We start from the raw sequence: 26,256 nt of genomic DNA on the forward strand, positions 1-26,256 counted from the left end.
TCCTCCCCACCTCCCATTTCCCTCCCCCTCCCTCCACTCCTCTCCCCCTCCCCCCTTCTCCCTCTCCAGTCTGAAGAGCAGTCAGGATTCCCTGCCCTGTGGGAAGTCCAAGGTCCTCCCCCCTCCATCCAGGTCTAGGAAGGTGAGCATCCAAACAGGCTAGGCTCCCACAATGCCAGTACATGCAGTAGGATGAAAACCCAGTGCCATTGTCCTTGGCTTCTCATCAGTCCTCGTTGTCCGCCATGTTGAAAGAGTTCGGTTTTTCCCCATGCTTTTTCAGTCCCAGTCCAGCTGGCCTTGGTGAGCTCCCAATAGATCAGTCCCACCATCTCAGTGGGTGGGTGCACCCCTCGCGGTCCTGACTTCCTTGCAATTAAGATTTTGTACATTCTTTATTTACCTTCTTTCACCCGGCTCTTCCCAGGTGCAACCTCCTTCATGTCCTATTCATGACAGTATCCTATCTCCATTCCCCTCCCCCCAAGGGACACTTGTGTTTCCTAAATATTTTTTTAAGTAAAAAAAATTTAAGTAGAATTTATAATTTATTTATCCAACAGCTAATAGTTAATATATGAACATTAGCAAAGCCACAGTAAAGTAACATGACAATGCCTAAACTGTACACTAAATATTCTTGTATGTGTGGTCTTCCAGTGGACTGTGATCAACTTATTGATAGCGACACTTTGAGAAAATTGATCCTTTCCACTCACTAGTTAGGAATTTCCCATAGGACCTTAACTAGTGGTCAGCTTCCCTGTATATGCTGATATTTAGTCTGATTTACTGTTCCCGTCTTAGGCATGGCATAGAAACCCCTGTGAGCTTATACAAATGGCTATTCTGTGTGTCCAGAAGACACTGCTTCATTGTAGTCATTCACTGACTCTGGCTTATACACTCTTTCCATCCCCTCCTACACAATGATACCTAAGCCTTTAGAGTTGGGATATATAAGTCCAGTTTAGTATTGGAAATTATATAGTCACTTATTCTCTGCATGTTGGTCCATGGGAGTCTGTGCTGATCATTATGTACTGCAATGAGAAGTTGCTGATGAGGGATGAAATGTTTTATTCTTTGGGCATAATTATCAGTTACTGAATTGCTTTACATCTATGTGCACTTAACACATAGTTGGTTCTCTCTTAGGGTCTATGAGCTATATAGCTGTAAGTTCTTGTTATGTTAATAGGTAACTGAAGAGGAGTTGTAAGAGCTAGAGCTATTAGATGTCTTCAACAAAACAGTATCTGCTAAAGATAACAAGGTCACTGGATGAATTAGCTTACAACAGCTGTTGCTACACCCACAACACCTAAACAAGATAGATCCAGCCAAACTAGTATGGATCAGAGAGTTAATTCATTGTAGTCATTCACTGACCTTGCTGATAAACATTTGATTTTGGGGACTGTAAAACTAAACCAACACATATATTTTAAAGATACCTTCATTTCAAAATTTGAGTCTTAGGATATGTTACTTTGGAAAAGAGGTTCTGTTCTTGTTTACACAGATGAGAACCTGTGGATTCCCTCCAGGCTAATATGGTTTGATGGAACAAGAATACCCCCCAAAAGGTCTCCATGAACCCTAAAAATACTTTGGCCAACAAACAGCAAGAAGCTGTTTGGAAAGAACAATGGCCAAATTCCAAAAATGTCTGTATATAAATGTTTGCTTTCATTTAAAGGGTGTTAATTTAAAGTGGTTAACGGTCACAGTCAGTCAGTCAAAAAAAATGGGGAGATAAGATATAGAAACGAATACTTTTCATTGGTGTGAACTTTGGTTTATTGATATAAATTTAGGATCAATTTTGTTATATGTATATTTCTATTCTTGCTTAAAGTACTATGTTTATACAGCTCATTTAAAAATGTAATATATAATTAAAAATTAAAGATTAATAGTCATCTATAATAGTCCAACTTGTAGTCATGGTAGTTAGGTTTTCTAGATATACAGAAATATCTCAGATTAATAATCTTCAACACTTCAAAGACCTACAAAATATGGCATTTAAAATGTTTTAAGACTTTTCTTGACTGAGACATGTCTGCTCCTGGCAGCACCAGTAACTTTAGAGAAGTTGATGGGCATTGTAGAAACTTATGGAATTTGCCTTCAATGTGACAAGGCTAGCCATTTAGGCAAGTAACTGCTCTTGCCGGAACTGCTTGATGATATACTGTATGAACTGGAAAGTTAAGACCCACAGAAAGTCACTGCTGAACACTCAAAAGATGGGATGTCCCTTCAGCATTCCTGCTTCACAGAAGCTGCCAGAAATTCTGCAGGACATAGAATAAAGCAACTGATGATCTTTACCAGTACAAGGCAGATTTTCAAATTTCTTGCTTCACTAAAAAGTTTGCCAGATACTATAAGTTGAAGATGGATGCCTCCATATTACAAAAAAACTTTGGATGACTGTCCTGGCAGTAAGATATCTCTGTCAATTACAGAATTTTGGAAGTTGCTTACAACACACTTCCTGTTTACTTTGAAGATATTTTATTATTCTGGGGTCTTTGATGGGGTTGAAGACTAGATAATTATAGTTTCCTTAGTTATGATAAAAGAAAAATTAGATACAAAACTTTAGACTCACAAAGTTGACAGTATTTTCCATAATTTGCCAAATGTAAATGGACTAAATAGTGTAACTATAAATCTTCCTTGATAATTGTTTTGTATATGTAACTTTACTATGTTAAAAGTTAAAATCTTTCTACTTAGACAGAATAGGGGAGATGATATGGGATTCCCTTCTGTATACTGTAAATATGTTTTCTCACCATTCATTAATAAAGATGCTACTTTGGTTCTATGGCAGGGCAGAATATAGGTAGGTGGGAAAACTAAAGTGAATGCAGGGGGAAAGAAGGCAGAGTTAGTCAGATGCCACATAGCTGCTAAAGGAGAAAGATGCCAGAAACTTATCAGTAAGCCATAGCCTCATGGAGAGATACAGATTAATAGAAATGGGTTAATTAAGATCTAAAAGCTAGGTAATAATAACCCTGAGCTAACAGGTCAAATAGCTTATAATTAATATAATCATCTGTGTTTCTTTGGGAGTAAATGTGGTTGCAGGACCAGGTACAACAGAAACTTCCATTCACAGCTCCCGGTATTGGAGGCAGGTTAATTTTAACCAGCAAGCCATTTCTCCAGACCTCAATAAAGAACTTTGTAATTGGTGGGTAAGATCAAATTAACTCTCCTATATCCCCTACTAGTTCTTGTTCTGTGGCTAAGATGTGTCTCAGTATTTCCTCTTTTCAAAGAGTCCTGGTGTGTCTTCAGTGCAGTTTTTTCTAGTCCTGTTGTAACTTAGGGAGTCAGTCTGTCAAGATTCTTTTGTGAAACTGAATACAACTGCTTCCTCTGACAATTATAACATGAGAAAACAGCTTTTAAAATGATCCAGGATAGAAAATGCCACCTGTGATCAGAATGAGATGGCAAAGATTGTGATTATCTATTTTTCCCATAAAGACTAATAATAGCTCAAATTTTAAAAAGGATAGTAAGATTAAAGGAACAAATGTAAATCATGTTGCTATGAATTCAGTCTTGCTTCTTTTAAGCAAATGAAATTTTTATATGCCTTTTAAGATAGATATAAAATCGATTAAGAACTGAAATTACCATGATTAATACTTGAAGATGTAGCCAGTAACCAAATTCATCCCATCTGCTAAATTAGTGTATGTGGCTTGTGACCCTGTTTCAATATGGTTCTATTTCCATGAAAACGGAGACTGTGTTGTTGTACAAAAACCACAGTTATCACATGAAACGGAATGAGACATTGTTTATTTTGTAGCCATATATGAATGACATGTGTTATGTTAGCTATCTCTAGACAAAAATAAATGCCTAGTCACCACAAAGGGACCCAACAACAAACCACCCTAGGATTTTACCACAGCCCAAATTGATGAGAAAAATGAATTTATTGGGTTTTCTTACAGACCAAAGGGGAAGGGTTACATACAATTGGGGGACTCCAGGGGAATCTGCCATATAGATCATGGTTCAGGAATCCAGATTCAGATTACCCAAGTACAGTTCGACAACATGGCAGCAATTTCTGGAACCATTTATAGTTAACAGAATAATCAATTGATGCACCTTGAAAACACATTGTCTAAAAGAATAGGTTTGTAGATTACAGTAAAGGGAAGTCTCTGCTATAGGATTCAGATATTCTTAGCTGAGGTTAGGGGTTTGATTCTTCACTCAAAGATATTGTGACATTCTCTCCAGTATGAAGACTGATGATAACTAAGGTATAAAGAAATTGAAAAGCATTTTCATGTCCATTGCTGTCTGATGTCTGTTGCTGTGATAAATGCCATGACTAAAACACAACTTAGGAGAGGAAATGGATTACTCCAGTTTAGGAATTGGTCAGCCAGTTCAGCCAGGGCAAGAGGTCAAGGGAGAAACCTTCACGCCAGAACTAAAGTAGAAACCATTAAGGAATTCTGCTTACTGGCTTGTTGTTCCCTCAGATTTCTGTGTGGCCAGAATTTTCATTTTCACAGGACCACCTGCCCAGGGCAGGACTGGGCATTAATCAGCATCCAAGGTTCCACAGACACAGTGTAAGCCAGTCAGATTGAGGCAACCACATAGCTGAGACTCCCTTAGAAAATGCAGAGGTGTGAAGTTTAACAGTGAAGCTTACTGAATTCTTTGGTGCTGAGATTTGAAATATGATTAAAGAGTTTGACATTTTTATGTGTAGCTTCTCTCCAGTATGAAGTCTCTGAGGATAACTAAAGTATGAAAACCACCTAATGGCCTTGTCACATTCTTTACATTTCTGGAGGACTAATTCTTTCATGCTTAATGCAATGACAAATTACAGCTAAACACCTAGGTATATTCTGCACATTTGTAGAGATTCTCCCAAGTGTGAATTCTCTCATGTTCAGCAAGGGCTGAATGACAAATGAAACCTTCATCATATGCTTTGCTGTTGTGAGGCTGCTCTTCAGTTCCAACACTTTTGTTAACTAATGAAGTGCCTTTAAAAGCCGTGTCAATTCGTTCACATTTGTAGTGTTTCTCCCCATTATAAATTTTATGGAGGTTAGAAAGTGTTGAATTATTAGTAAAATACTTGCCACTTTCTTCACTAGGGTTTGGTTTCTATTATGGATTCATTTGAGTTTCTTATGGTCTGAATGATAAGCATTGACATATCCCTCATACTTGTAGGGTATCCCTTGAGAATAAACTGTGATTTTTTTTTAAGGATTAAACAGTAAAAAAAAAAATCCAGCGTTTTCCCATGAATAGTGTTTCTGAATAGAATGGACTACTTTGTGCTGGGCAAGGTTACACAGTTTAGTGGAAAGTTTTACACATTTGTGGTCTTTTTCACCAGTATGACTCTTTTGAAGTTTAGAAGTTCCAAGTGAGTACAAAAGGCCTTCCTCCAGTCCTCACACTTGTGTGATTTCCATCCAGGATGAGTTAGTTGGTGTTGCTTAAGGTTAAGGATAGAAAATATTTTACCACATTTCTGACATTGGTAAGATTTCTCTCCAGGAATATGACCTGAGATGAGGATGGATAAGTTAAAAGCTTTTCCACATCCTTCACACCTGCAGGGTTTATCCAGAATGAATACTCAGGTGTGTAGCAAGTTCTAAGTGAGCACTAAAGACTTTGCCACATACTTCACACTTGTAGGCATTTTCTTGAGAATGAATTCTTTGATGTTCCTTAAGGCGAGAAGGATAGTAAAACATTTTGCCACATTCTTCACACTTGTAGGGTTTCTCTCCAGAGTGAACTACCTTGTGTTGAGAAAGGTATGAATGAGTAGAAAAGGCCTTTCCACATTGCTCACACTTGTAGGGTTTCTCTCCAGTATGAATTCGCTGGTGTCTAGAACGTCCTGAACGAGTACAGAAGTCCTTGCCACATTCTTCACACCTGTATGGTTTCTTTCCAGAATGAATTGCTTGGTGTTCCCTAAGGATTGAAGGATAGTAAAATGTTTTGCCACATTCCTCACACTTGTAAGGTTTCTCCCCGGTATGACCTAATTTGTGCTGAGTAAGGTATGAGAGAGTATAAAAGGCTTTACCACATATTTCACACTTGTAAGGATTCTCTTGAGAATGAATTCTTTGATGTTCCTTAAGGCGAGAAGGGTAGTAAAACATTTTCCCACATTCTTCACACTTGTAGGGTTTCTCTCCAGTATGAAATCTCTGGTGTTTAGAAAGTCCTTTGGGGGTACAAAAGACATTGCCACATATTTCACACTTGTAAGGGTTTTCTTGAGAATGAATTCTTTGATGTTCCTTAAGGCGAGAAGGATAGTAGAACTTTTTGCCACATTCTTCACACTTGTAGGGTTTCTCTCCAGAGTGGACTACCTTGTGCTGAGTAAGGTATGAATGAGTAGAAAAGACTTTCCCACATTCTTCACACTTGTGGGGTTTCTCTCCAGTATGAATTCTTTGGTGTCTAGAACGTCCTGAGCGAGTACAGAAGTCCTTGCCGCATTCTTCACACCTGTATGGTTTCTTTCCAGAATGAATTGCTTGGTGTTCCCTAAGGATTGAAGGATAGTAAAATGTTTTGCCACATTCCTCACACTTGTAAGGTTTCTCCCCGGTATGACCTAATTTGTGCTGAGTAAAGTATGAATGAGTATAAAAGGCTTTACCACATATTTCACACTTGTAAGGATTCTCTTGAGAATGAATTCTTTGATGTTCCTTAAGGCGAGAAGGGTAGTAAAACTTTTTGCCACATTCTTCACACTTGTAGGGTTTATGGCCAGTGTGAACTATCTTGTGATGAGAAAGGTATGAATGAGTAGAAAAGGCCTTTCCACATTGCTCACACTTGTAGGGTTTCTCTCCAGTATGAATTCGCTGGTGTCTAGAACGTCCTGAACGAGTACAGAAGTCCTTGCCACATTCTTCACACCTGTATGGTTTCTCTCCAGAATGAATTGCTTGGTGTTCCTTAAGGACTGAAGGATAGTAAAATGTTTTGCCACATTCCTCACACTTGTAAGGTTTCTCCCCGGTATGACCTAATTTGTGCTGAGTAAGGTATGAGAGAGTATAAAAGGCTTTGCCACATTCTTCACACTTGTAAGGTTTCTCTCCAGAATGGATTCTCAGGTGTTTAGAAAGTTGCCAGCAAGTTCTAAAGACCTTGCCACATATTTCACACTTGTAGGGTTTCTCTTGAGAATGAGTTATTTGATGTTGTTTAAGGTTTGAAGAACAGTAAAACATTTTGCCACATTCTTCACATTGGTAAGGCTTCTCTCTAGTATGCCCTATCTTATGCTGAATCAGAGAAAGATGACTAGGGAAGGCTTTTCCACATTCGTCACACTTGTAGGATTTCACTTCACAATGAATTTTCAGGTGTTTAGATACTGAATGGAGTTCACAAAAGGCATTGCCACATTCTTCACACTTGTAGGCTTTCTCTCCTGGATGAATTCTTGGATGTTCAGAAAGCACTGTGCAAGCACTAAAGGTCTTAATACAGTCTTCATACTTGTAGGGTTTCTCTTCAGTACAAAATGTCTGGTCTTTAGAAAGTTCTATGGGTGAACAAAAGACCTCGCTACATACTTCAATCTTCAAGGGATTCTCTTGAGAATGAATTCTTTGATGTTCTGTGAGGTAAGATGGATAATAAAACAGCTTCTCACATTCTTCATAGTTACAGGATTTCTGTCCAGTGTGTTGTAACTCATGTTGAGTAAGACGTGAATGAGTAGAAAAGGCTTTCCCACATTCTTCACACTTGTAAGGGTTCTCCCCAATGCAAATTCTCTGGTAGCTAGAATGTCCTGAGCAAGTACAAACGATGTTGCCACATTCTTCACACTTGTAGGCTTTCTCTTCTGGATCAATTATGTGGTGTTCAGAAAGTGGTGGAGAAGAACCAGAAGCCTTTCTACATTCTTCACACGTGTAGGCTTTCTCAGCTGGATGAATTCTCTGGTATTCAAGAAGAAGTGAGTTCCAGTCACAAGCTTTGCCACATTCTTTACATTTATATGGTTTTATATCTGTTAAGTAAAAGTTGAGATATGAATAAAAACTGAGTAACATTCTTATATTTACAATGTTTACCTTTAATATGGAGACCTTTACTTATTTTTTATTGGTAAATGAGAAATTACAAATTTCTACACCTATATTCACTGCGGTGTAATTTAGAAAATGCAATGAGTGGAAACAATATAAACTTCCACTGAAATGAGAGGAAGACCAAATAGAATACAAAAATAATTGAATATTATTAACAGTTAAAGAACAAAGGAAGATGTACTATCAATAATGGGAACTCTTAAGTGCACTGTGTTAACAGAAATGAGCCCATTAAAAATATATAAATTATATGACCAGACATAGATGAAAACCAGAAATAGGTAAATGTGGAAAACATTAGAACAATGGTGATTGTATGAGGTTGGAAGAATGTAGAAATACACAATTTACATTCTAAATACAGGTGTAATTTGGAAGGCACACAATATATATTGTGTAACAATTAGATTCTCTATAATACTAAGTATGATATTTCAGGGAGTTAATAAATATCTGAAAGAATCAAATTATGAAAAGAAAAAAAACCCCTCAAGTTCACCTGTAATGGTAGAACCTGCTAGAGGCTCATATGAGTCAAAGATTAAATGATAAAATTACCTCAATTTCAAAGAATATTCATTTACAAGATAATAGAGTCTTTTACTAATCAGTGAGGAGATGATGTACAAGGCATAAAAACATGAGACTCACGTGTACACATAAAGTGGAAACACACAATTCTGATATTCCCGGAACCAGTGCTCATTGACTATTTTTAATCGTACACTGTCCCAAGTGTTTTGCATTGTGGACTTCATTCACAAAAACATAAGCTTACATGTAAACAAGTGATTTTAGATAACCTAGACTCCAATAATATAGAAACAAAGTTGTAAAATAACAAAAAGAGAACGCTGAGCCCACTGAACTCTAAAAAGTAGCTGATAAGCTACTACAAACATTCTTCTAGACATGGAAGGTTTTAATCTACGATAACATACCCAGAAAGGGCATGCATTTCAAATCAGTAACACTTGAGTGCATGAGAAAAAAAAACTTTGAGGTTACATTATACTTATTCACAGCAATTATGAAAAGATTTAAATTAGCAAACGTGTATGGGATGTAAAAGAAATTTGTTATTATATTGTATTATAATGGCTTCACTTGTTTTTAAACGTGCAAATCTTCGTAGGTATAGGGCACAGTTAAAAGTCTGCTGCAATGCAGACTCTCAGCAAAATGACAAACTTCATCACTGTAAACATAAGCAGAGCTCTTGGGAGGCAGAGGACAAAGCTCAGACAATTAAATCATGTGAATGGATGAACGGGGTATCTAGAAATTGATTTCCATCACAATATAACATCTCAGTGCATATGGTAAAGTCTGGCTTTATGCTAGAAAATTCACTCTGTCCTCTGTCCCCTCATTCTACAAACCTGGGTGCATGGTGGCAGCTTCTTGTGTCTTCACATCTGAAGGCTCTTGACTTTCCTCTAGAAATGTGACCAGGTATGGCTTAGAGAAGGCAAGACCTGTTTGTGGGAAAAGGGATCAAGACGGTTGGTGTGTTATTCACCTGGGAAATAACATGTCTATTTCAGGATTGTGTCCTTAGGGGGAAAAAGAATATACCCAGCTTAAATTCACTGTCCCCCACCCCCAAAAATCAATAAAAATAAAAACCCTACAACTTAAAGGTATGCCTCATGTCTGTGACTTTCTAGCATTACCACTAGAGTAAAGAATACTTCTAAGAAACAGCCACGTTAAAAAAACAAAAAGAATTAAAAAAGAAATTGTCTTAGTTACATTAACAATCTCCTCAATCCTTCCCTACATGCAGGTCCATGACCCTCATTGTCGGAAACTACAAGCTCCCATGAGATGCTTTTACAAAAGAAATTTAATGTTGACCTTGAATTAAGAACTCACTATGAGCCAGGCATGGTGGCAATGAATACCAGCATTTGGGAGGCAGAGGCAGGAGATCTCTGAGTTTGAGGCCAGTCTGGTCTATACAAGAGTTCCAGGAAGCAAGGACTACATAAAGAGACCCTGGCTCAAAAAAACAACAAACAAACAAAAATAACCAACAAGAACAAAAACCCCACACATATACACAAGAAGAATTCACTATAGATGCACTCCTCACCCAAAAACACTAGGTTGCTGTAATTCTCCAACATCACATCCCTGTACAGACTCCACTGAGCAGGACCCAGGCATTCCCACTCCTCTGCAGAGAAATCAATTGCCACATCACTGAATGACAGCATTTCCTGAAATAAAGATAAACAAATAATAGATTATATTAATTAAAATCAATAACAGATTAAAGGGGTTAAATCAGCTCCCTTTAGAGGGCGGGGTTTGCCTCAGGCGAATCCATGCCAATAAAGGGTGCGCGGAGAGGCGGCTCGTCCCTTTTGTTCCTCGCTACCTGTGCTACGCTGGAACTTTGGTTCAGTAAGTTTAACAATAAACTGGTAAATATTCTTTGATATCTGCATTGCCTTTATTTTGTGCCGGTACATCTGGCGCCTCCCCCGTGGGGCTTTGCCGAGAACCGGCCCCGAACGGAGTCTCTTGCACCCCGGGGTCGCTGCGGCGGTCTCTCTGGGCGCACGCAGAAGAAGTAGAGATTCTGAGCAGTCTCTCTGGGCGCGCGCTGAAACAGCTGAGATTCTGAGCGACTCGATTTTCCCTGCTGCTTGTTAGAGTATCAAGCAGTGAGTTTGATATCCACAGAGCCTTTTTAACAGCGCCTAAGCCTCTGTTCCGAGCCGCCCCGGCCAGATTTCCCGTGCGCAACCGCCCGCCGGCGCGCGCGCTGCCTGTGTCTGCTCCCCCTCCCACCACCCCCACCGCCGCCAGCGCTCAGGTCACGTGACAGCGGCCTGAGAGCCCCGGCAAAAAATACTTATCAGCTTGGTGTCTGTTTCAATTTTGTTTTTGAGTCCTTTTATTTCAGATTTAGGACACGTGGATTCAACTGGGCTCTTTCGCCACCACTGGCAGGAACCAGTTATTACAGGTAAGAGAACTTTTTCTTTTCTAAATAATGTCTGACAACGTGACCGCAGCCTATTTCAATAGTTCTTTTGAATGCACCATTTGGGAGATCTTACAAGAGGTGTCTACCACACCACATATATGGATATTCCTGGGATTCTTAATTTTCCTTAGCACTATTTGGTTTGGTAATAGGAAAATGATCAAATCTCTTAAGGCAGAGGTTGAACGTTTAAAAACTATTGAGAGTGACAACAATCTTCTCAAGAATCAGTTTGAAGTTCTCCAGGAAGAAAACAAATCTTTGTTTAACATGACTCGGTTAACTGAGCAAAATCTAAAAAAAGTACAGGTTGATGTTAAGGAGAAATTCATTACTATGGAAGAAGGAACAGCTGAATTGGATCGTAAGTTTCAGCAGTCCCTTTCTGATGTTAAGGAGAAATTCATTACTATGGAAGAAGGAACAGCTGAATTAGATCGTAAGTTTCAGCAGTCCCTTTCTGTAGGAACTGAAACGTTAACTGAGAGAATCAAAACTGATGAATGTGACAATCGAATTTTGTCTAAAGCGTATGACAGATTGGCGGAAAGATTGTCAATACAAGAAGGCACGGTTTATGCCATAAAAATTATGTCCAAAGATGACAAGTTATCTCTACTGGACAAATTTCATACTCTAGAATCCTCAATGAAGGCTTTAGAACATAATTCTGGGCAGGAGATTCAGACATTACAAAAAGCAATGGTGAATAGAATTGAAAAGATTGAGGAATTTCTAAATTCTGATGAAGAAGAGCAAAGGGTAGAGAGGCAAATTTTAACTACATCTGTGGATAAATCCCTCCGGGACAATTTTCACAAAGCTCTACCTACAGCTCTACATGCCTTTCCTGTAATAACAACAGAAAAGGTGGTTGGTTCCAGAAACCCTAGGGTCATCAAGGAAGATACATGGGAGCCTGTCCGTATGAATGATCTCAAAGAAATTAAACAGGCCATCATGTCTTTTGGGATGCACTCCCCTTTTGTTAAAGAGATGCTAAAATCTTGGGCCACAACAAGCAAAGCAACCCCCTTGGACTGGCTCCAGCTGAGCTCCGCGGTCCTTGAAAGTGGACCGCACTTAAAATGGAAATGCTTATTCAGGCAAGAGGCTAGACTTTTAGAACAGCAGGAAAAGGCGAAGGGAATTGACGTTTCCCTAGATAAAATTCTAGGTGAAGGGCTCTTTTCAGACCCTCAGGAACAAGCTAATTTGGATGAAACCATACTCTCCATGTGTACTACAGCAGCCTTAAGGGCTTGGGACAGAGTACAAGACCCAGGACAGAGAATGGAATCATTTGTCACAGTTAAACAGGGTCAGAGAGAACCCTTCAGTGACTTTTTACAAAGATTAACTAAGGCTGTACAAATGGGGATACCTGACCCAGAAGCAAGACGTATAATAATTGAGTCTTTGGCTTACGAAAATGCTAATGTGGAATGCAAAAGGATCTTGAGGCCTTTAATGTTCAGATCAGCGTCCTTGGAAGAATGGGTCTTGCATACACTAGATGTTGACACATTTGACTATGGCACTGAAGCATGGGTAGAAGAAGCAATTTCCAATGGTAAAAGGAGACACCAGAATACCAAATGTTTTAATTGTGGCAAAATGGGTCATATGAAAAGGAATTGTAAACAACGGGTTTTCAGAAATAATAATAATGCGTCTTCTAGAAATAACAGGAATAGAAGGAATCAGCCTTCAGGTTTATGTAGAAGATGTGGGAAGGGCAGACATTGGACGAATGAATGCAGGTCTACAAGAGATAGACAAGGCAACCTGATACAGACGGGAAACGTGAGAGGGGGGGCCTCTCAGGCCCCCATGGCAAACATGGTTCAGACATTCCCAGTTTCTGCAGAGAACATGCCTCGTCAGGACAATTAGAAAGCCACATGCCTACTGTTACAAGCAATAGTAATCAGAAAGATGAGTTACGTGTGTTTTGGCAAACTTCTATAAGTGATCAAAGACCTAAGCTGAGAGTGTGTGTAAATGGCATTTTTATTACTGGCCTACTGGACACAGGTGCTGATGTAAGTATCATTACCCCAGAATCTTGGCATCCATATTGGCCTCTTCAGAATGTAAATGTTCAGCTCCTGGGAATTGGAACCCTATCTCGAGTAAGACAGAGCACGAGATGGGTTGAATGTATAGGGCCTGAGGGACAAATAGGAAAATTAAGGCCTTATGTAGCCAATATTGCAATGAATTTATGGGGTCGTGACCTATTACAACAATGGAATACTCAAATTAACATTCCTGCTACTTCTAGAGCCCATATTTCTGAAAGGAATATTAAAAGTTATTACAAAAGGACAAAACCGGCCATTAGGGCTGTGCAGGAACAAGCAATTGATGTCCCTTCAGAAATACCAACAGCCTTGCCTCTAAAATGGTTGACTGAGAAACCAATATGGACAAAGCAATGGCCTTTAGCTGAGGAAAAGCTACAGGCTTTAGAACAGCTGGTACAAGAGCAACTAGATGCTGGACATATAGAAGAATCTGCCAGCCCTTGGAATTCTCCTGTATTTGTGGTTAAGAAAAAATCAGGTAAATGGAGAATGGTGACAGATCTCAGGGCCATCAACAAGGTTATTCAACCTATGGGCCCTCTGCAATCTGGAATTCCGTTGCCCTCTTTATTACCAAAAGGATGGCCTCTCATAGTTATTGATTTGAAGGATTGTTTTTTCACTATACCTTTGCAAAAAGAAGATAGAGAAAAATTTGCCTTCACAGTGCCTACTTATAACAATTCTCAACCTTCGAGGAGGTACCACTGGACCGTCCTCCCCCAGGGTATGTTAAATAGCCCCTCCCTGTGCCAATATTTTGTGAACCAACCATTGCAAATAATACGCAAGAAATTTCCCAAATCTATTGTATACCATTACATGGACGACATATTGTTATCTGATTCAAACATAGATACCTTAAACAGGCTGTTTGAAGAAATACAGATACTGTTACCTAAATGGGGATTGCAAATTGCTCCTGAAAAGATTCAGAAGGGAGATTCTGTTAATTATTTAGGTTATAGAATAGGTTTGCAAAAAATTAAGACACAGAAGGCACAAATTCAGAGAGATCGCTTACGGACTCTTAATGACTTTCAAAGACTGTTAGGAGACATTTCCAGTTTACGACCAACTATTGGGATAACACCTGATCTAATAATTCATTTGAACAAGACCTTGGATGGTGATAAAGATTTAAACAGTCCCAGAGAATTAACAGCTGAAGCAGAAAAGGAACTGACAATGATTGAGGAGAAATTACAACAGGCACATGTGGACAGAGTGAATCCAGAGCTCGATTGTATTCTCGTCATATTACCATCGAAAATTTCTCCTACAGGAATTTTAATGCAGAGAGATGATATTATCTTGGAATGGATCTTTTTACCACATAAACCAAGTAAGAAACTGAAAACTTATGTGGAAAAAGTCTCTGAGTTAATTATAAAAGGCAAGCTGAGACTTCGTCAACTAGCAGGCATAGACCCAGCAGAAATTATAGTGCCTTTCACTGCTGATGAACTAAAGAAATTATGGGAAGATAATGAACCATGGCAAAGAGCTTGTGCTAATTTTTTGGGAGACATTAATAACAACTATCCAAAAAGCAAGCGGCTCAACTTCATAAAGAGAATTTCTTGGATCCTTCCTCGAATAGTCCGTGATGCTCCAATAACTGGAGCCTGTACATTCTATACTGATGCCAATAAATCAGGGAAGGCAGGTTACAAATCAGAAGACTTGGGTAAGGTGGAACAAAGTCCTTATGATTCTGTCCAGAAGGCAGAATTATATGCCATTCTTATGGTACTAAGAGATTTTAAAGAACCTATTAATATAGTTACTGATTCACAATATGCAGAAAGAGTTATTTTACATATTGAAACTGCTGAATTTATACCTGATGATACAGAACTAACCTCATTGTTTATCCAGGTTCAAGATTTGATCAGGAACAGGCTTTGCCCTATGTACATAACACACATCCGATCCCATACGGGTCTGCCAGGTCCTCTAGCACAAGGTAATGCAGAAATTGATCAATTATTGATTGGTAGTGTGCTTCAAGCCTCTGAATTTCATAAAAAACATCATGTTAATAGCAAAGGTTTGAAGAAAGAGTTTTCTATTACATGGCAACAAGCTAAGGAGATTGTGAAGAAATGCCCTACCTGCTCTTTCTATAACCAAACGCCACTGCCAGCAGGAGTTAATCCAAAGGGCACTCATAGAAATGAAATCTGGCAGATGGATGTGTTCCACTTTGCAGAATTTGGCAAATTGAAATATGTTCATCACACCATCGACACTTATTCAGGCTTTCAGTGGGCAACTGCTTTAAGTTCAGAAAAAGCTGATTCAGTAATCACTCATTTATTAGAAGTCATGGCTATCATGGGTATACCTACACAAATAAAGACAGATAATGGTCCTGCTTATGTCTCTAGGAAGATGAAACGGTTTTTTGATCATTACAATATCAAGCATGTTACAGGTATACCATACAATCCTACAGGTCAAGCAGTCATAGAAAGATCAAATCGAACTATAAAGGATATGTTGAACAAACAGAAAGGGGTGGAAAACACCCCTAGAAATAGGTTACATAATGCTTTGTTAACCTTGAATTTTCTCAACGCTAACGAGAAGGGAACGACGGCTGCAGAAAGACATTGGATAATGGAAAAGTCTGCTGAACTAAATCAACCAGTTTACTTCAAGGATGTACTAACCTCACAATGGAAGCCAGGAGATGTGCTGCGTTGGGGAAGGGGTTTTGCTCTTATCTCCACAGGTGAGGAAAAATTATGGATACCGTCAAAATTAATAAAGGTTCGGTTTGAGGAAGAGAAGTCACTTGGAAAAGATAAATAACAATTCATTCACAAGGATGACCGACATACAGATGGTAAGGATTACTAATAGGATGGGGGCAGGGTTCTTATCTCCACAGGAAAATATTCATCTCCAAAGAATTTGAGGGACCCTGAATATTTAATTACTGATGGATGGAAAATAGATACGACCCATTAAACATCAACAATAAAATTCTATACGTATCGTAAGTATTGGTTTTATATATATTTATGTATATTTATATGTTTTATTGAACACTTCTTTATAAATGTGTAGAGCTGGTTTTGGAGTTGGACTATGGCTCAGTCCTTCTTCAATTCCAAGCCTGTTGATAAGAGATATTTCAAAGTTTCTGTCTCAGGTCAGGAGCCATGAAATGGGACAGAATAAGAATAATTTTATACTTGATAAACTTTCTTTGCCTTCCCTCACATCTGTGTCTTTCTTTATATGTCAGTATAAGTCCTTGTTGTTAATGTTTAAATTTCCCATAACAAGCAACATATTTTCCTACAGTAATTTTTGAAGTTTCCAGGATGAAGATGGGGCCCCACAACACCAACTCAATCTGGTTTTTATGACGTCATGAATTTTTTTTTTTTTTAAGCACTAATTTTGGATCTGTTTTTTGGTACCAATTGCAAGAGACAATTTCATATGATGCACATTTTTGACAACGCTCTGGCCGGACCTTCTCGAAACACACAGAGACTAGTTATAGTCTTCTTAAGTCAAAGGTTAATTTGGGAATTTAAAAATCGTTTGCTTTCACAGGGGCCCCTAAGAAGAACGTCGCCCCCATGTCAGCTAGAAGCAATCTAAGAGGACGACGTCCCCTCTCCCAACAGAGTTTGCCCACAGGGTTAGGGACATCTTTTAGTGGTTGGTTTAGGGGTGAGGGGATGGGGAGATATTGTATAGAATTAGGGATATATATATAAAAAAAAAAGAGGGGGATTAACTGGGTTGATGGGATGATTGGTATTTGTGACTTACTGTTTTTAGAAAATTATGTTGGTACTGTTTCTTGTATATTGATATATTGAATATTGAATGTGAGTGTTCCTACCTCTATTTTGGTATAAGAGTATGCTTATATTGTATGGATACATCTATCATATCACAATGTACATTTCTACCTCTGGTCCTATTTATGTAATAACATTGTTTACATTTGATAAGTAATGACATTGTTTACAAGTGAAGATCATTGTCTTCATACATTGCACAATTGTTTATTCCCTTAGTTTTCAAATTAGATAGGTATTGAGAATTACATGTTTGTCATATTATTTTTAGGTTAATCAGGTTTTTTAGATACATAGAGATTATTTTCAGTATAGATAGTATAATCTTCAGCCTCTTTGAAGAGCTGTAGAAAATGGCCTTTAATCTAACCTAGAATTATGTGCCATTGAGACACAATTTACTCCTGGCAACACCACTCTACTCCCGAGAGAACGTTGAGCACCAAAGACACTCCACTGGGAGCTTGTCTTCCTGGCAGAACTGGCCTTTGGGTTAAGAAAAACCCATACCTCAACTACTGACTAAGATATAAACAGGATTGTCTTATCTTGCCAAGACAGGGTAGGATAATTCTAAGAAAGTTCCTTGCATTTGAGAATGGTATGTCAGTTATGTTAGGCCTTAGCCAAAGTTGGTTGACTCAACATTGCAAACGAGATTTTGGGTGATTGCCCAGGCAGTCAGTTGTCTCTGTCATTTGTTGCACATTTTGGATATCTCTTTTTTGTTAAGTAATATTTACTCCCTTCTCAGATCTTTGATGGAGTTGAAGATTATTTAATTGTAGTTACTCTTTAGCAAAACTTTTGCTCTCAATATTGTTTGTTATATTTATCATTTGTTATTATTGTTATAGTTATATTTGGTTTAGTTGTGTCTTATTTAGACAAAAGGGGGAGATAAAGGGGTTAAATCAGCTCCCTTTAGAGGGCGGGGTTTGCCTCAGGCGAATCCATGCCAATAAAGGGTGCGCGGAGAGGCGGCTCGTCCCTTTTGTTCCTCGCTACCTGTGCTACGCTGGAACTTTGGTTCAGTAAGTTTAACAATAAACTGGTAAATATTCTTTGATATCTGCATTGCCTTTATTTTGTGCCGGTACAACAGATACCAACAGACATCCTGTGCTTATAAATACATTCTTAGGAAGTGTAGCAACAACATCACTTTTTTAATATTTAAAATAATCAGGTATCACTACATTCTTTCATTTTTCCTTTGCCTGCTTTCTGTGTCTATCTTTATTAGACATATTCATGTATTTACTATAGTCATACAAGCCTTTGAACTCATGGCAACTTTAGCTTAGACTGCTGAGTTCAAGAATTGTAACTTGTGATTCTAATTACTATTTTCCCTCATTTTTGATTTTTTTTCAGTGTTGTGTTGCTTTTTATCTCATTACATAAAGTTCTCAAATGGTTAATGATAGCAGTACATTATTTTTCTTTCTGTGGCTAAATAATAGAAAATCAGAGACTTGCATGTTAGCCAGGGTGTGCTGTGTTACTGTTACAGGTAGACCCTGCAATGTCTTTCCATCAGTTTTAGAGTACTCATTTCCTCAGACACCTAATTTTTAAGTTTAAAATGTCCAAAGTCCTTAGACTTGGTGTGGTAGTGTGCGTCTTTAATCCCAGCACTTAAGAGGCAGAGGCAAGTGGATCTCTGAGTTCCAGGGATGCCAGGGCTATCTAGAGAGACCATGACTCATAAAGCAGAACAAAACAAAACATTCTGTTTTCCAACCTTCTGTAATATAAATATTACAAAATGATTACTGACAGTCATCATTAGGGGCAACATTTACCATAAGCTTCTTCCTTCTATCCAACTGTATAATGTTTCCCAATGCCTACCTTTCCCGATGTCACCGACTGATGAGTAATGTTTTTTCAAACTTATTTCTCCAACGTCTGTAAGTTAAAATCCTGGAAACTCAACCTATGTCTGAGATCATGTGGTACTTGTCTTTCTGTATATGAAATAATAATTTTCAGGCTCTTCCATATTGACCCAAATTACAGGATTTCATTATTTTGTGTGACTGAACAGTTTCATACTATAAACACATGAACCACAATTTCACTGTCAAAAATCAAGTAAATTGTAGAAGTTAGCTTTCAGTCATGATTGGGTGAGCACAAAACCATAGGAAAGGGAACATAAAGTAAAATTCAAATAGTCATGCTGAAACAATATTAAAATCAGCTTTGTTACTGAAATGAGCAAAGGAAACTATTAAAGAGTCAGGAAAACAAACGCAGTAAAATAATATTTGCACTTGCTGCAGCATTGGTAAAAGCAAGAAGCAAGCTCAGAAAAGCATGCAGAAGTATGTGCAGCTCTGGCAACTGTGGACAGCATGCATCATATGAGGGTGGGACTTATGCTCATTTTGATGACACCACTGATATGTGCATTTAAGGACAAGAATGAGATAGTTATTGGTTCCTGGATTATTTCCACTTGTGATTTCTTCTGACCTTCACTTTACAATTTTATTTGACAACTCTGTCAATCATTTCCCTTTACTGTATGGATTCCATGTATGAAGCCAACTTTATTGTTGTTTAGGAAAAGCCATCTTGTTCTCCTTGCCACACACTACTCATGTGGACCAGCAAGGCATGGTTTGGAGATCAGCCTCCAATTTCCTGGTTCCTTTCTCAGGTTGTTAAGAGTAGAAAGGCATTCAATTTCTTATAACACATTTGAAGGTACTATAAATTCAAGCTCAAAATGAGTAGTCACTGGTATTCCCAAAAACCAAATCTTAATAAGCGTTATAAAGTATTCAAATTAGAAACACAAACCAGATAAAAGAAAAACAAAACAATCCAAAGTTGCCGTTAATGCCCTAACGATCTAACCAATTCAGACAAACAGGTAGATAAAATCAGCATATATAAAAAATAGGAACTCAGCCATGCAATAAAATATGAAAAGCACAAGGATAGAGCTGAAAGTGCCATAGTGAGTGGCAAACAGTAAAGGAGAGAACACTAGGAAGGGTCTGGAAGATGGAAGCCTCAGCAAACAGGATGCTGCCGGAAGTTTGAGCATGAAGAAAGACATCAAAACACTGAAGGCCTGTGGGGTGACTCACCAGGTGAAAGCACCTGGAGGCCTGTGGGGTGACTCACCAGGTGAAAGCACCTGGAGCCCAGTCTAATGACAATCTAATGTTCCCTGGTACCATGGAACAACTGTTCTTGAATTCCCCTCTTGCTTAGGCACAGGACTGCATTTGGTCCCAAACATACTATACTGACTCAAGGAGAAAATTAAAAGAAAAGATAGACAGAAAAAACCAAAAACAAACCTGAAGAGAGTGTCAAGGATTATGGAACACTACACACAGAATAAAGAAAAACAAGGGGGCTGGAGAGATGGCTCAGAGGTTAAGAGCACTGGCTGCTCTTCCAGAGGTTCTGAGTTCAATTCCCAGCAACCACATGGTGGCTCACGGCCATCTGCACTGAGATCTGGCGTCCTCCTCTGGCGTGCGGGCATACATCGAGGCAGAATGTTGTATACATAATAAATAAATAAATCTTAAAAAAAAAAAAAAAGAAAAACAAGGAAACCAGAATGACGTCACATGTGTGTAATCTCAGTTCTTGAAAGGTCTATGTGTTCAAGACCAGCCTTATCTGCATAGAGAGCTCATGGCTAGCCTGTGATATGTGACAATGTTCCTCATAAAAAACCAAAAAAACCAAAAATTAAGAGAAAAATAATTTTAAGAAATGAAGTCTTACATTATTTGAGATAAGTGATGGACACCAACTAAGACTTTCCCCAATCTCCAGTCTAGATAACACTAAAGAGAGTCACAGAAGGCTAAGCAAGTGGTGGAAACAAGAATTCTGAAAGGAACAGGACAGTGGCTCCTCACCCAGAAGGCATTTCTTAAAGTCCTCACCAATAACTTAGCAGAAGCTGAGGGATGATATTTCACACATGGTGGGTGGGAAAGAACAGGCATGAATTTATAAACAAAGCTTCCGAGCTGCTCCCTCACCATCTGCAGAGTGGAGAAGGCCACAGAGCAACAGGACTGTCCCAGAGTCAGTGAAGAGATATCTATAAATGGGAAAAGGTTTTCTACCCAAACAGCAGAGGGAAACAGCAAAGAGGAGAAGGACAACAGATTCCTAAATCACAGCAGAATGATGGCAGATGGCTAATTGAAAAAACAGTCCTCTTGTTTATCTTTTTTCTGCATCTTCATTTTTTTAATTTTCATTATTTATTTATTTATTTGAGATAAGATCTCACTATGTAGTTCTGGATGGGTGTTCTGGAACTTGTTCTGTAGATGAGTCTGGCTTTAAACTCAGATATCTGCTTGCTTCTGCCTCCCAAGCACTTGGGATTAAAAGTGTATTGTAACATGAATTCTATTTTGGTTTCAGTAATAAAAACCCAGAGTCAGATATGAGTTAATGCTGAAAGATCAGAGAAGTGGAGCATCCAGCCACTAGCTCTTAAGCACCACTGAATCCTCAGACCAAAGGGGTGATTCTGTCCCTATGAATCCTCAGACTGCATCTTAGTTCCTGTCTTCTCCTGCCGCATATTATTCCTCTCTCTGCACAGCCATATCACTCCTGTCTCCACATCCCTAGTGCTGTGTGTAGGATCCCAAGTGCTGGGATCACCTGTGTGTGTTTCTCTTTTAGACAAATTCAATCTCATGTAGCCCAGTGTGACCATGACTCATAGAGATGTCTTGTCTCTGCCTCTGTCTCCCGTGTGCTGGGATTAAAAGTGTGTGCAACCACTGCCTGACCTCTATGGCTAACTAGTGGCTTAGCTCTGCACTCTGATCTTCAGGCAAGCTTCATTTGTTAAGATCACAAACAAAATATCACTACAGTGTGTGCCACCTGATCCAGTCATTTCTTAAGAAAAGAAAATGAGACTGTTGAAAGCATCTCTATAAGAGGTAATAGGCTCATCCTCCACTATTCTTTACCTATGAGATGGCCACCAGCCAGAGGTGAAGTTGTTTTCCTTCTTTTGAATGGAGGCTGGTCCTAGACACAAGTCTATATCAGCAGAATGAGCAGGCAGAAGTGATAAGAACTCTTGCATATCATGTGTGTCCCTCAGAGATATTCAGACATAGAAACCTAACAATCTTCAGTACCAAGAGCATAGGGAAGTCAAAGCTCTATGTAAAGCAAGGGCTGAACTCCCAAAAACTTTTAGCTACTAGTGATTTCATTTTTGGACACAGAATGTTTATGGATTATAGAGAACACACCAGGAGTACGATAAAGGAGCCAATCCATAGGTCTCAGGGCAGCTCGTGACTCCCATACATCTGACATGCAGCTATCATTAATTCTTGTTTTCACTTAACACATTTTGCAATACTATGACTCAGAGTGTATATTTGGAACACTGAAAATAGTATGGAAGACCATAGCTAATGCCTTTATTTGGAACATGGAATGCATATTTAGACAACATGCAAGTTTCTAAAGAAGTACCACATGCTTTATTATGTATGTTCAATGTGCAAATGTAAGAATAACTTTAAATATTCAGAACATTGTTACGCCTTGTTTCTAATGAAATACTAAGTGCAATCCATCCTGAAAACAGTTGGGGGTTCATACTCTCCTCCATCTGATTTATTTTATGTAGCTAATTCAAAGAAGATAATAATTGCATGTATTTTGCCAGACATGTGACACGTACCTTTACTTTTCAACTCAAAATATGTCACTGCATTTGAAAACAACCATGGATGGACTCAAGGACAGAAATATTTATAAACTCAAAAGAAAAAATGTTGAAAATTTGTGCTTCTCATTTTCATTCCTTGCATATATTTGGCTCCTATTCAAATCTACATAAATAACTTCTGTATCTTCTCTTCATAGTCTCTGACATATGTCACATACATCACCAGAAATGAATGTCATCATCCTGCAAACTTTCCCTTTTCAGTTTTCCAAGCACGACACATCTAACACAACTGTTTCCAAAATGAGCAACTCCTCATAACTCTTCCCCTCATGCCATCATTTATATAAACATTAGAATACAAAGAGAAGGGCCTGTAAGGAAAAGGACGCTGACAGAAATTCACAGACCTATGAACACCTGATCTTTGACAAAGAAGCTAACATTATACAATGAAAAAAAAGCATCGTCAACAAATGGTGCTGGCATAACAAGATGTCAAAATGTAGAACAATGCAAATAGATCCATATCCATCCCCAGCAAAAACTCAAGTCCAAATGGATCAAAGACTTCAACATAAATCCAGCCACACTGAACCTCATAGAAGAAAAAGTGAAAAGTAGCTTTGAATGCATTGGCACAGGAGACCACTTCCTAAATATAACCCCAGCAGCACAGACAATGGGATCAACAACTCATAAATGGGACCTCTTGAAACTGAGAAGCTCTGTAAGGCAAAGGACACGATCCCAACACGATCAACAAGACAAAATGGCAACCTACAGAATAGGAAAAATCTTCAACAACCCCACATCTGACAGAGTACTGATCTCTAATATACAAAGAACTCAAGACACTAGATGTCAAAATATCAAACTCAAATTATCCAATTAAAAAATGAGGTATAGATCTAAACAGAATTCTCAATAAAGGATTCTCAAATGGCCAAAAGGCACTTAGGGAACTGCTCAGCATTCTTAGCCATCAAGGAAACGCAAATCAAAACAACTCTGAGATTTCATCTTACACCAGTCAGAATGGCTAAAATCTAAAACACCAATGACAGCTTATGCTGGAGAGGATGTAGAGTAATAGGAACACTCCTCCACTGCTGGGGGGAGTACAAACTTCTACAGCCACTTTGGAAATCAGGATGGCATTCTCTCAGAAAGTTGGGAATCAATCTACCTCAAGACCCAGCAATACTACTTTTGGGCATATACCCAAAGGATGCAGACCTATACCACAAGAACATTTGTTTAGCTATGTTCATAGCAGCATCAATTTTAATAGCCAGAACATGGAAACAATCTAGATGCCTCTCAACCAAAGAATGGATGAAGAAAAGAATGGATGAAGAAAAGTGGTACATTTACACAATGGAGCACTACTCAGTGGTAAAAAAAAGACATATTAAAATTTGCAGGCAAAAGGATGGAACTAGAAAAAAAAAACATCCTGAGTGAGGTAACCCAGATACAGAAAGACAAACACGGTGTGTACTTACTCATAGGTGGATATTAGACATAAAGCAAAGGATAATCAACCTACAGTAAACAACCCCAGAGAAGACAGGAAACAAGGATAACTCATCAAGACAGACAGATATGGATTCCCAAGAAGGGGAAGCAGACAAGACCTCCTTAGTAAATGGTCAGCATGTGGGGACAGGGAAGGGGATAGGGAAGTGGGGATGGGAGAAGGGGAGTGAGAAGGATAGCATCAGGGATGGGGAAAATCAAGTTGGGTGAAGGACAGAGAGGGACAGCAAGGAAAGAGAAACCTTGAAAGAGGGAGCCACTATTAAATTAGCAAGAAGCCAGGCACTGAGGAGAGTCCCAGGAATCCACAAGGATGACCCCAGCTAAGAATCTAAGCAATAGTGGAGAGGGACCTAAAATGCCCTTCTCCTGTAACCAGATTGATGACTACCTTAATTTTCATCATAGAACATTCATCCAGTATCTGATGGAAGCAGATGCAGAGATCCACAGTTAAGCACTGGACTGAACTCCTGGAGTCCAGTCATAGAGAGGGAGGAGTGATAATATGAGCAACGGGGTCAAGACCATGATGGGGACACCCACAGAAACAGCTGACCCAAGTGGGTTTGACAACTGGAGAACCAGCATAAGACCGAACTAGGCCCTCTGAATCTGGGTGACACCTGTGTGGTTTGGGCAGTTTGGGCAGCCACTAGCAATGGAAACAGTATTATCATGTTATTATTTTGGTTTAGTATTTATCCCTAGCATGAGCTGGATTTTTAGAGCCCATTCCCTATGGAGAGCTATCTTCTCAGCCTAGATACAGGGGGGGGGGGCTTGGTCCTGACTCAAGTGATAGGACAGACTTTGTTGACTCCCCATGGGAGGCCTCACCCTCCCTGAGGAGTGGATGGAAGTTGGGGTGGGGAGAAAACAGAGGGAGGAGGAGGAGAGGAAGGAGAGGGAACAGGAATTGGTAGGTAAAATATGGTCGTTCTTAAAGTAAAAAGAAGAAAAGTTTAATAAAATATGTTTTAAAGGGCTGGAGAGATGGCTCAGTGGTTAAGAGCATTGCCTGCTCTTCCGAAGGTCCTGAGTTCAATTCCCAGCAACCACATGGTGGCTCACAACAGTCTGTAATGAGGTCTGGTGCCCTCTTCTGGCCTGCAGACATACAGACAGAATATTGTATACATAATAAATAAATATTAAAAAAATATGTTTTAAAAATACCTTGTTTCTTTTTTCATTTATTTATTTATTTAGCGGCAGGGTTTCTCTGTGTAGTCCTGGCTGTCCTGGAAATTGCTCTGTAGACCAGGCTCACCTCTAACTTGAGGATCCACCTCCTTCTGCCTCACAGAAGCTGGCTGGGATTAAAGGCATGTGCCACCACTGCCTGGCTAAGACATGCTTCATCTGAGTAGATTTTAGTGCCATAAGCCAGTCTCTAGCACATAAACACTTGGTATTTTGAAGTGTGAGAAAATAGGAAACAGCACAAAAGATAGGGTGTGGAGTCTACAGGACCCTGAGTGAACCACAATTCTTCAAATCCATCCTTTACTTTTTGACACAGTATAAATACTTTGGCCAATCCTCCCAGAAGAAGTTTACGGAGAAGCATGGAACCAAGCCACCAGAATAAGTGGCAGAAAGTTTAGACAAGGACAGAAGAAACGTGTGTGGTTAGAGATCAAAGTACACAGACTGTTGTGTATGAGGGCCGTTTCTCTTTCCCAGAGAAAGTCGGGCACCTCCGTCCCTTTGCTGGCAATCAGTAGATACATTCCTACCCCCACATCAGCTCATCTCACAGTTCTGAAAAGGAGTCCAAACCAATGACATCATAATCCCGGTGGACTGGATGAGGTATTATTCTCTAGGATTTTCCACTCTACAGTGTAGGACCAGTAATTTGTTTCGCAAAACTCGAGTCTCTCCCTTTAGGGGATTACTCTGGCTGTACATAGGAGTG

At 39.1% G+C, this 26,256-nt stretch overlaps 1 protein-coding gene across 1 annotated transcript in view; it reads right to left on the reverse strand.

Annotated features, from left to right (window-relative positions):
- LOC142851763 (uncharacterized) overlaps window positions 1-26,256 on the reverse strand; it is a 53,284-nt gene that overhangs the window by 26,321 nt on the left and 707 nt on the right. The window contains 3 exon segments of the mRNA XM_075975774.1: window positions 5,700-8,086; window positions 9,551-9,646; window positions 10,267-10,393. Of these exon segments, the coding sequence (XP_075831889.1) occupies window positions 5,700-8,086; window positions 9,551-9,646; window positions 10,267-10,393 (2,610 nt within the window).

The sequence above is a fragment of the Microtus pennsylvanicus genome, chromosome 6 (genome assembly GCF_037038515.1).
Source record: "Microtus pennsylvanicus isolate mMicPen1 chromosome 6, mMicPen1.hap1, whole genome shotgun sequence".
In the NCBI taxonomy this organism is placed as follows: Eukaryota; Metazoa; Chordata; class Mammalia; order Rodentia; family Cricetidae; genus Microtus; species Microtus pennsylvanicus.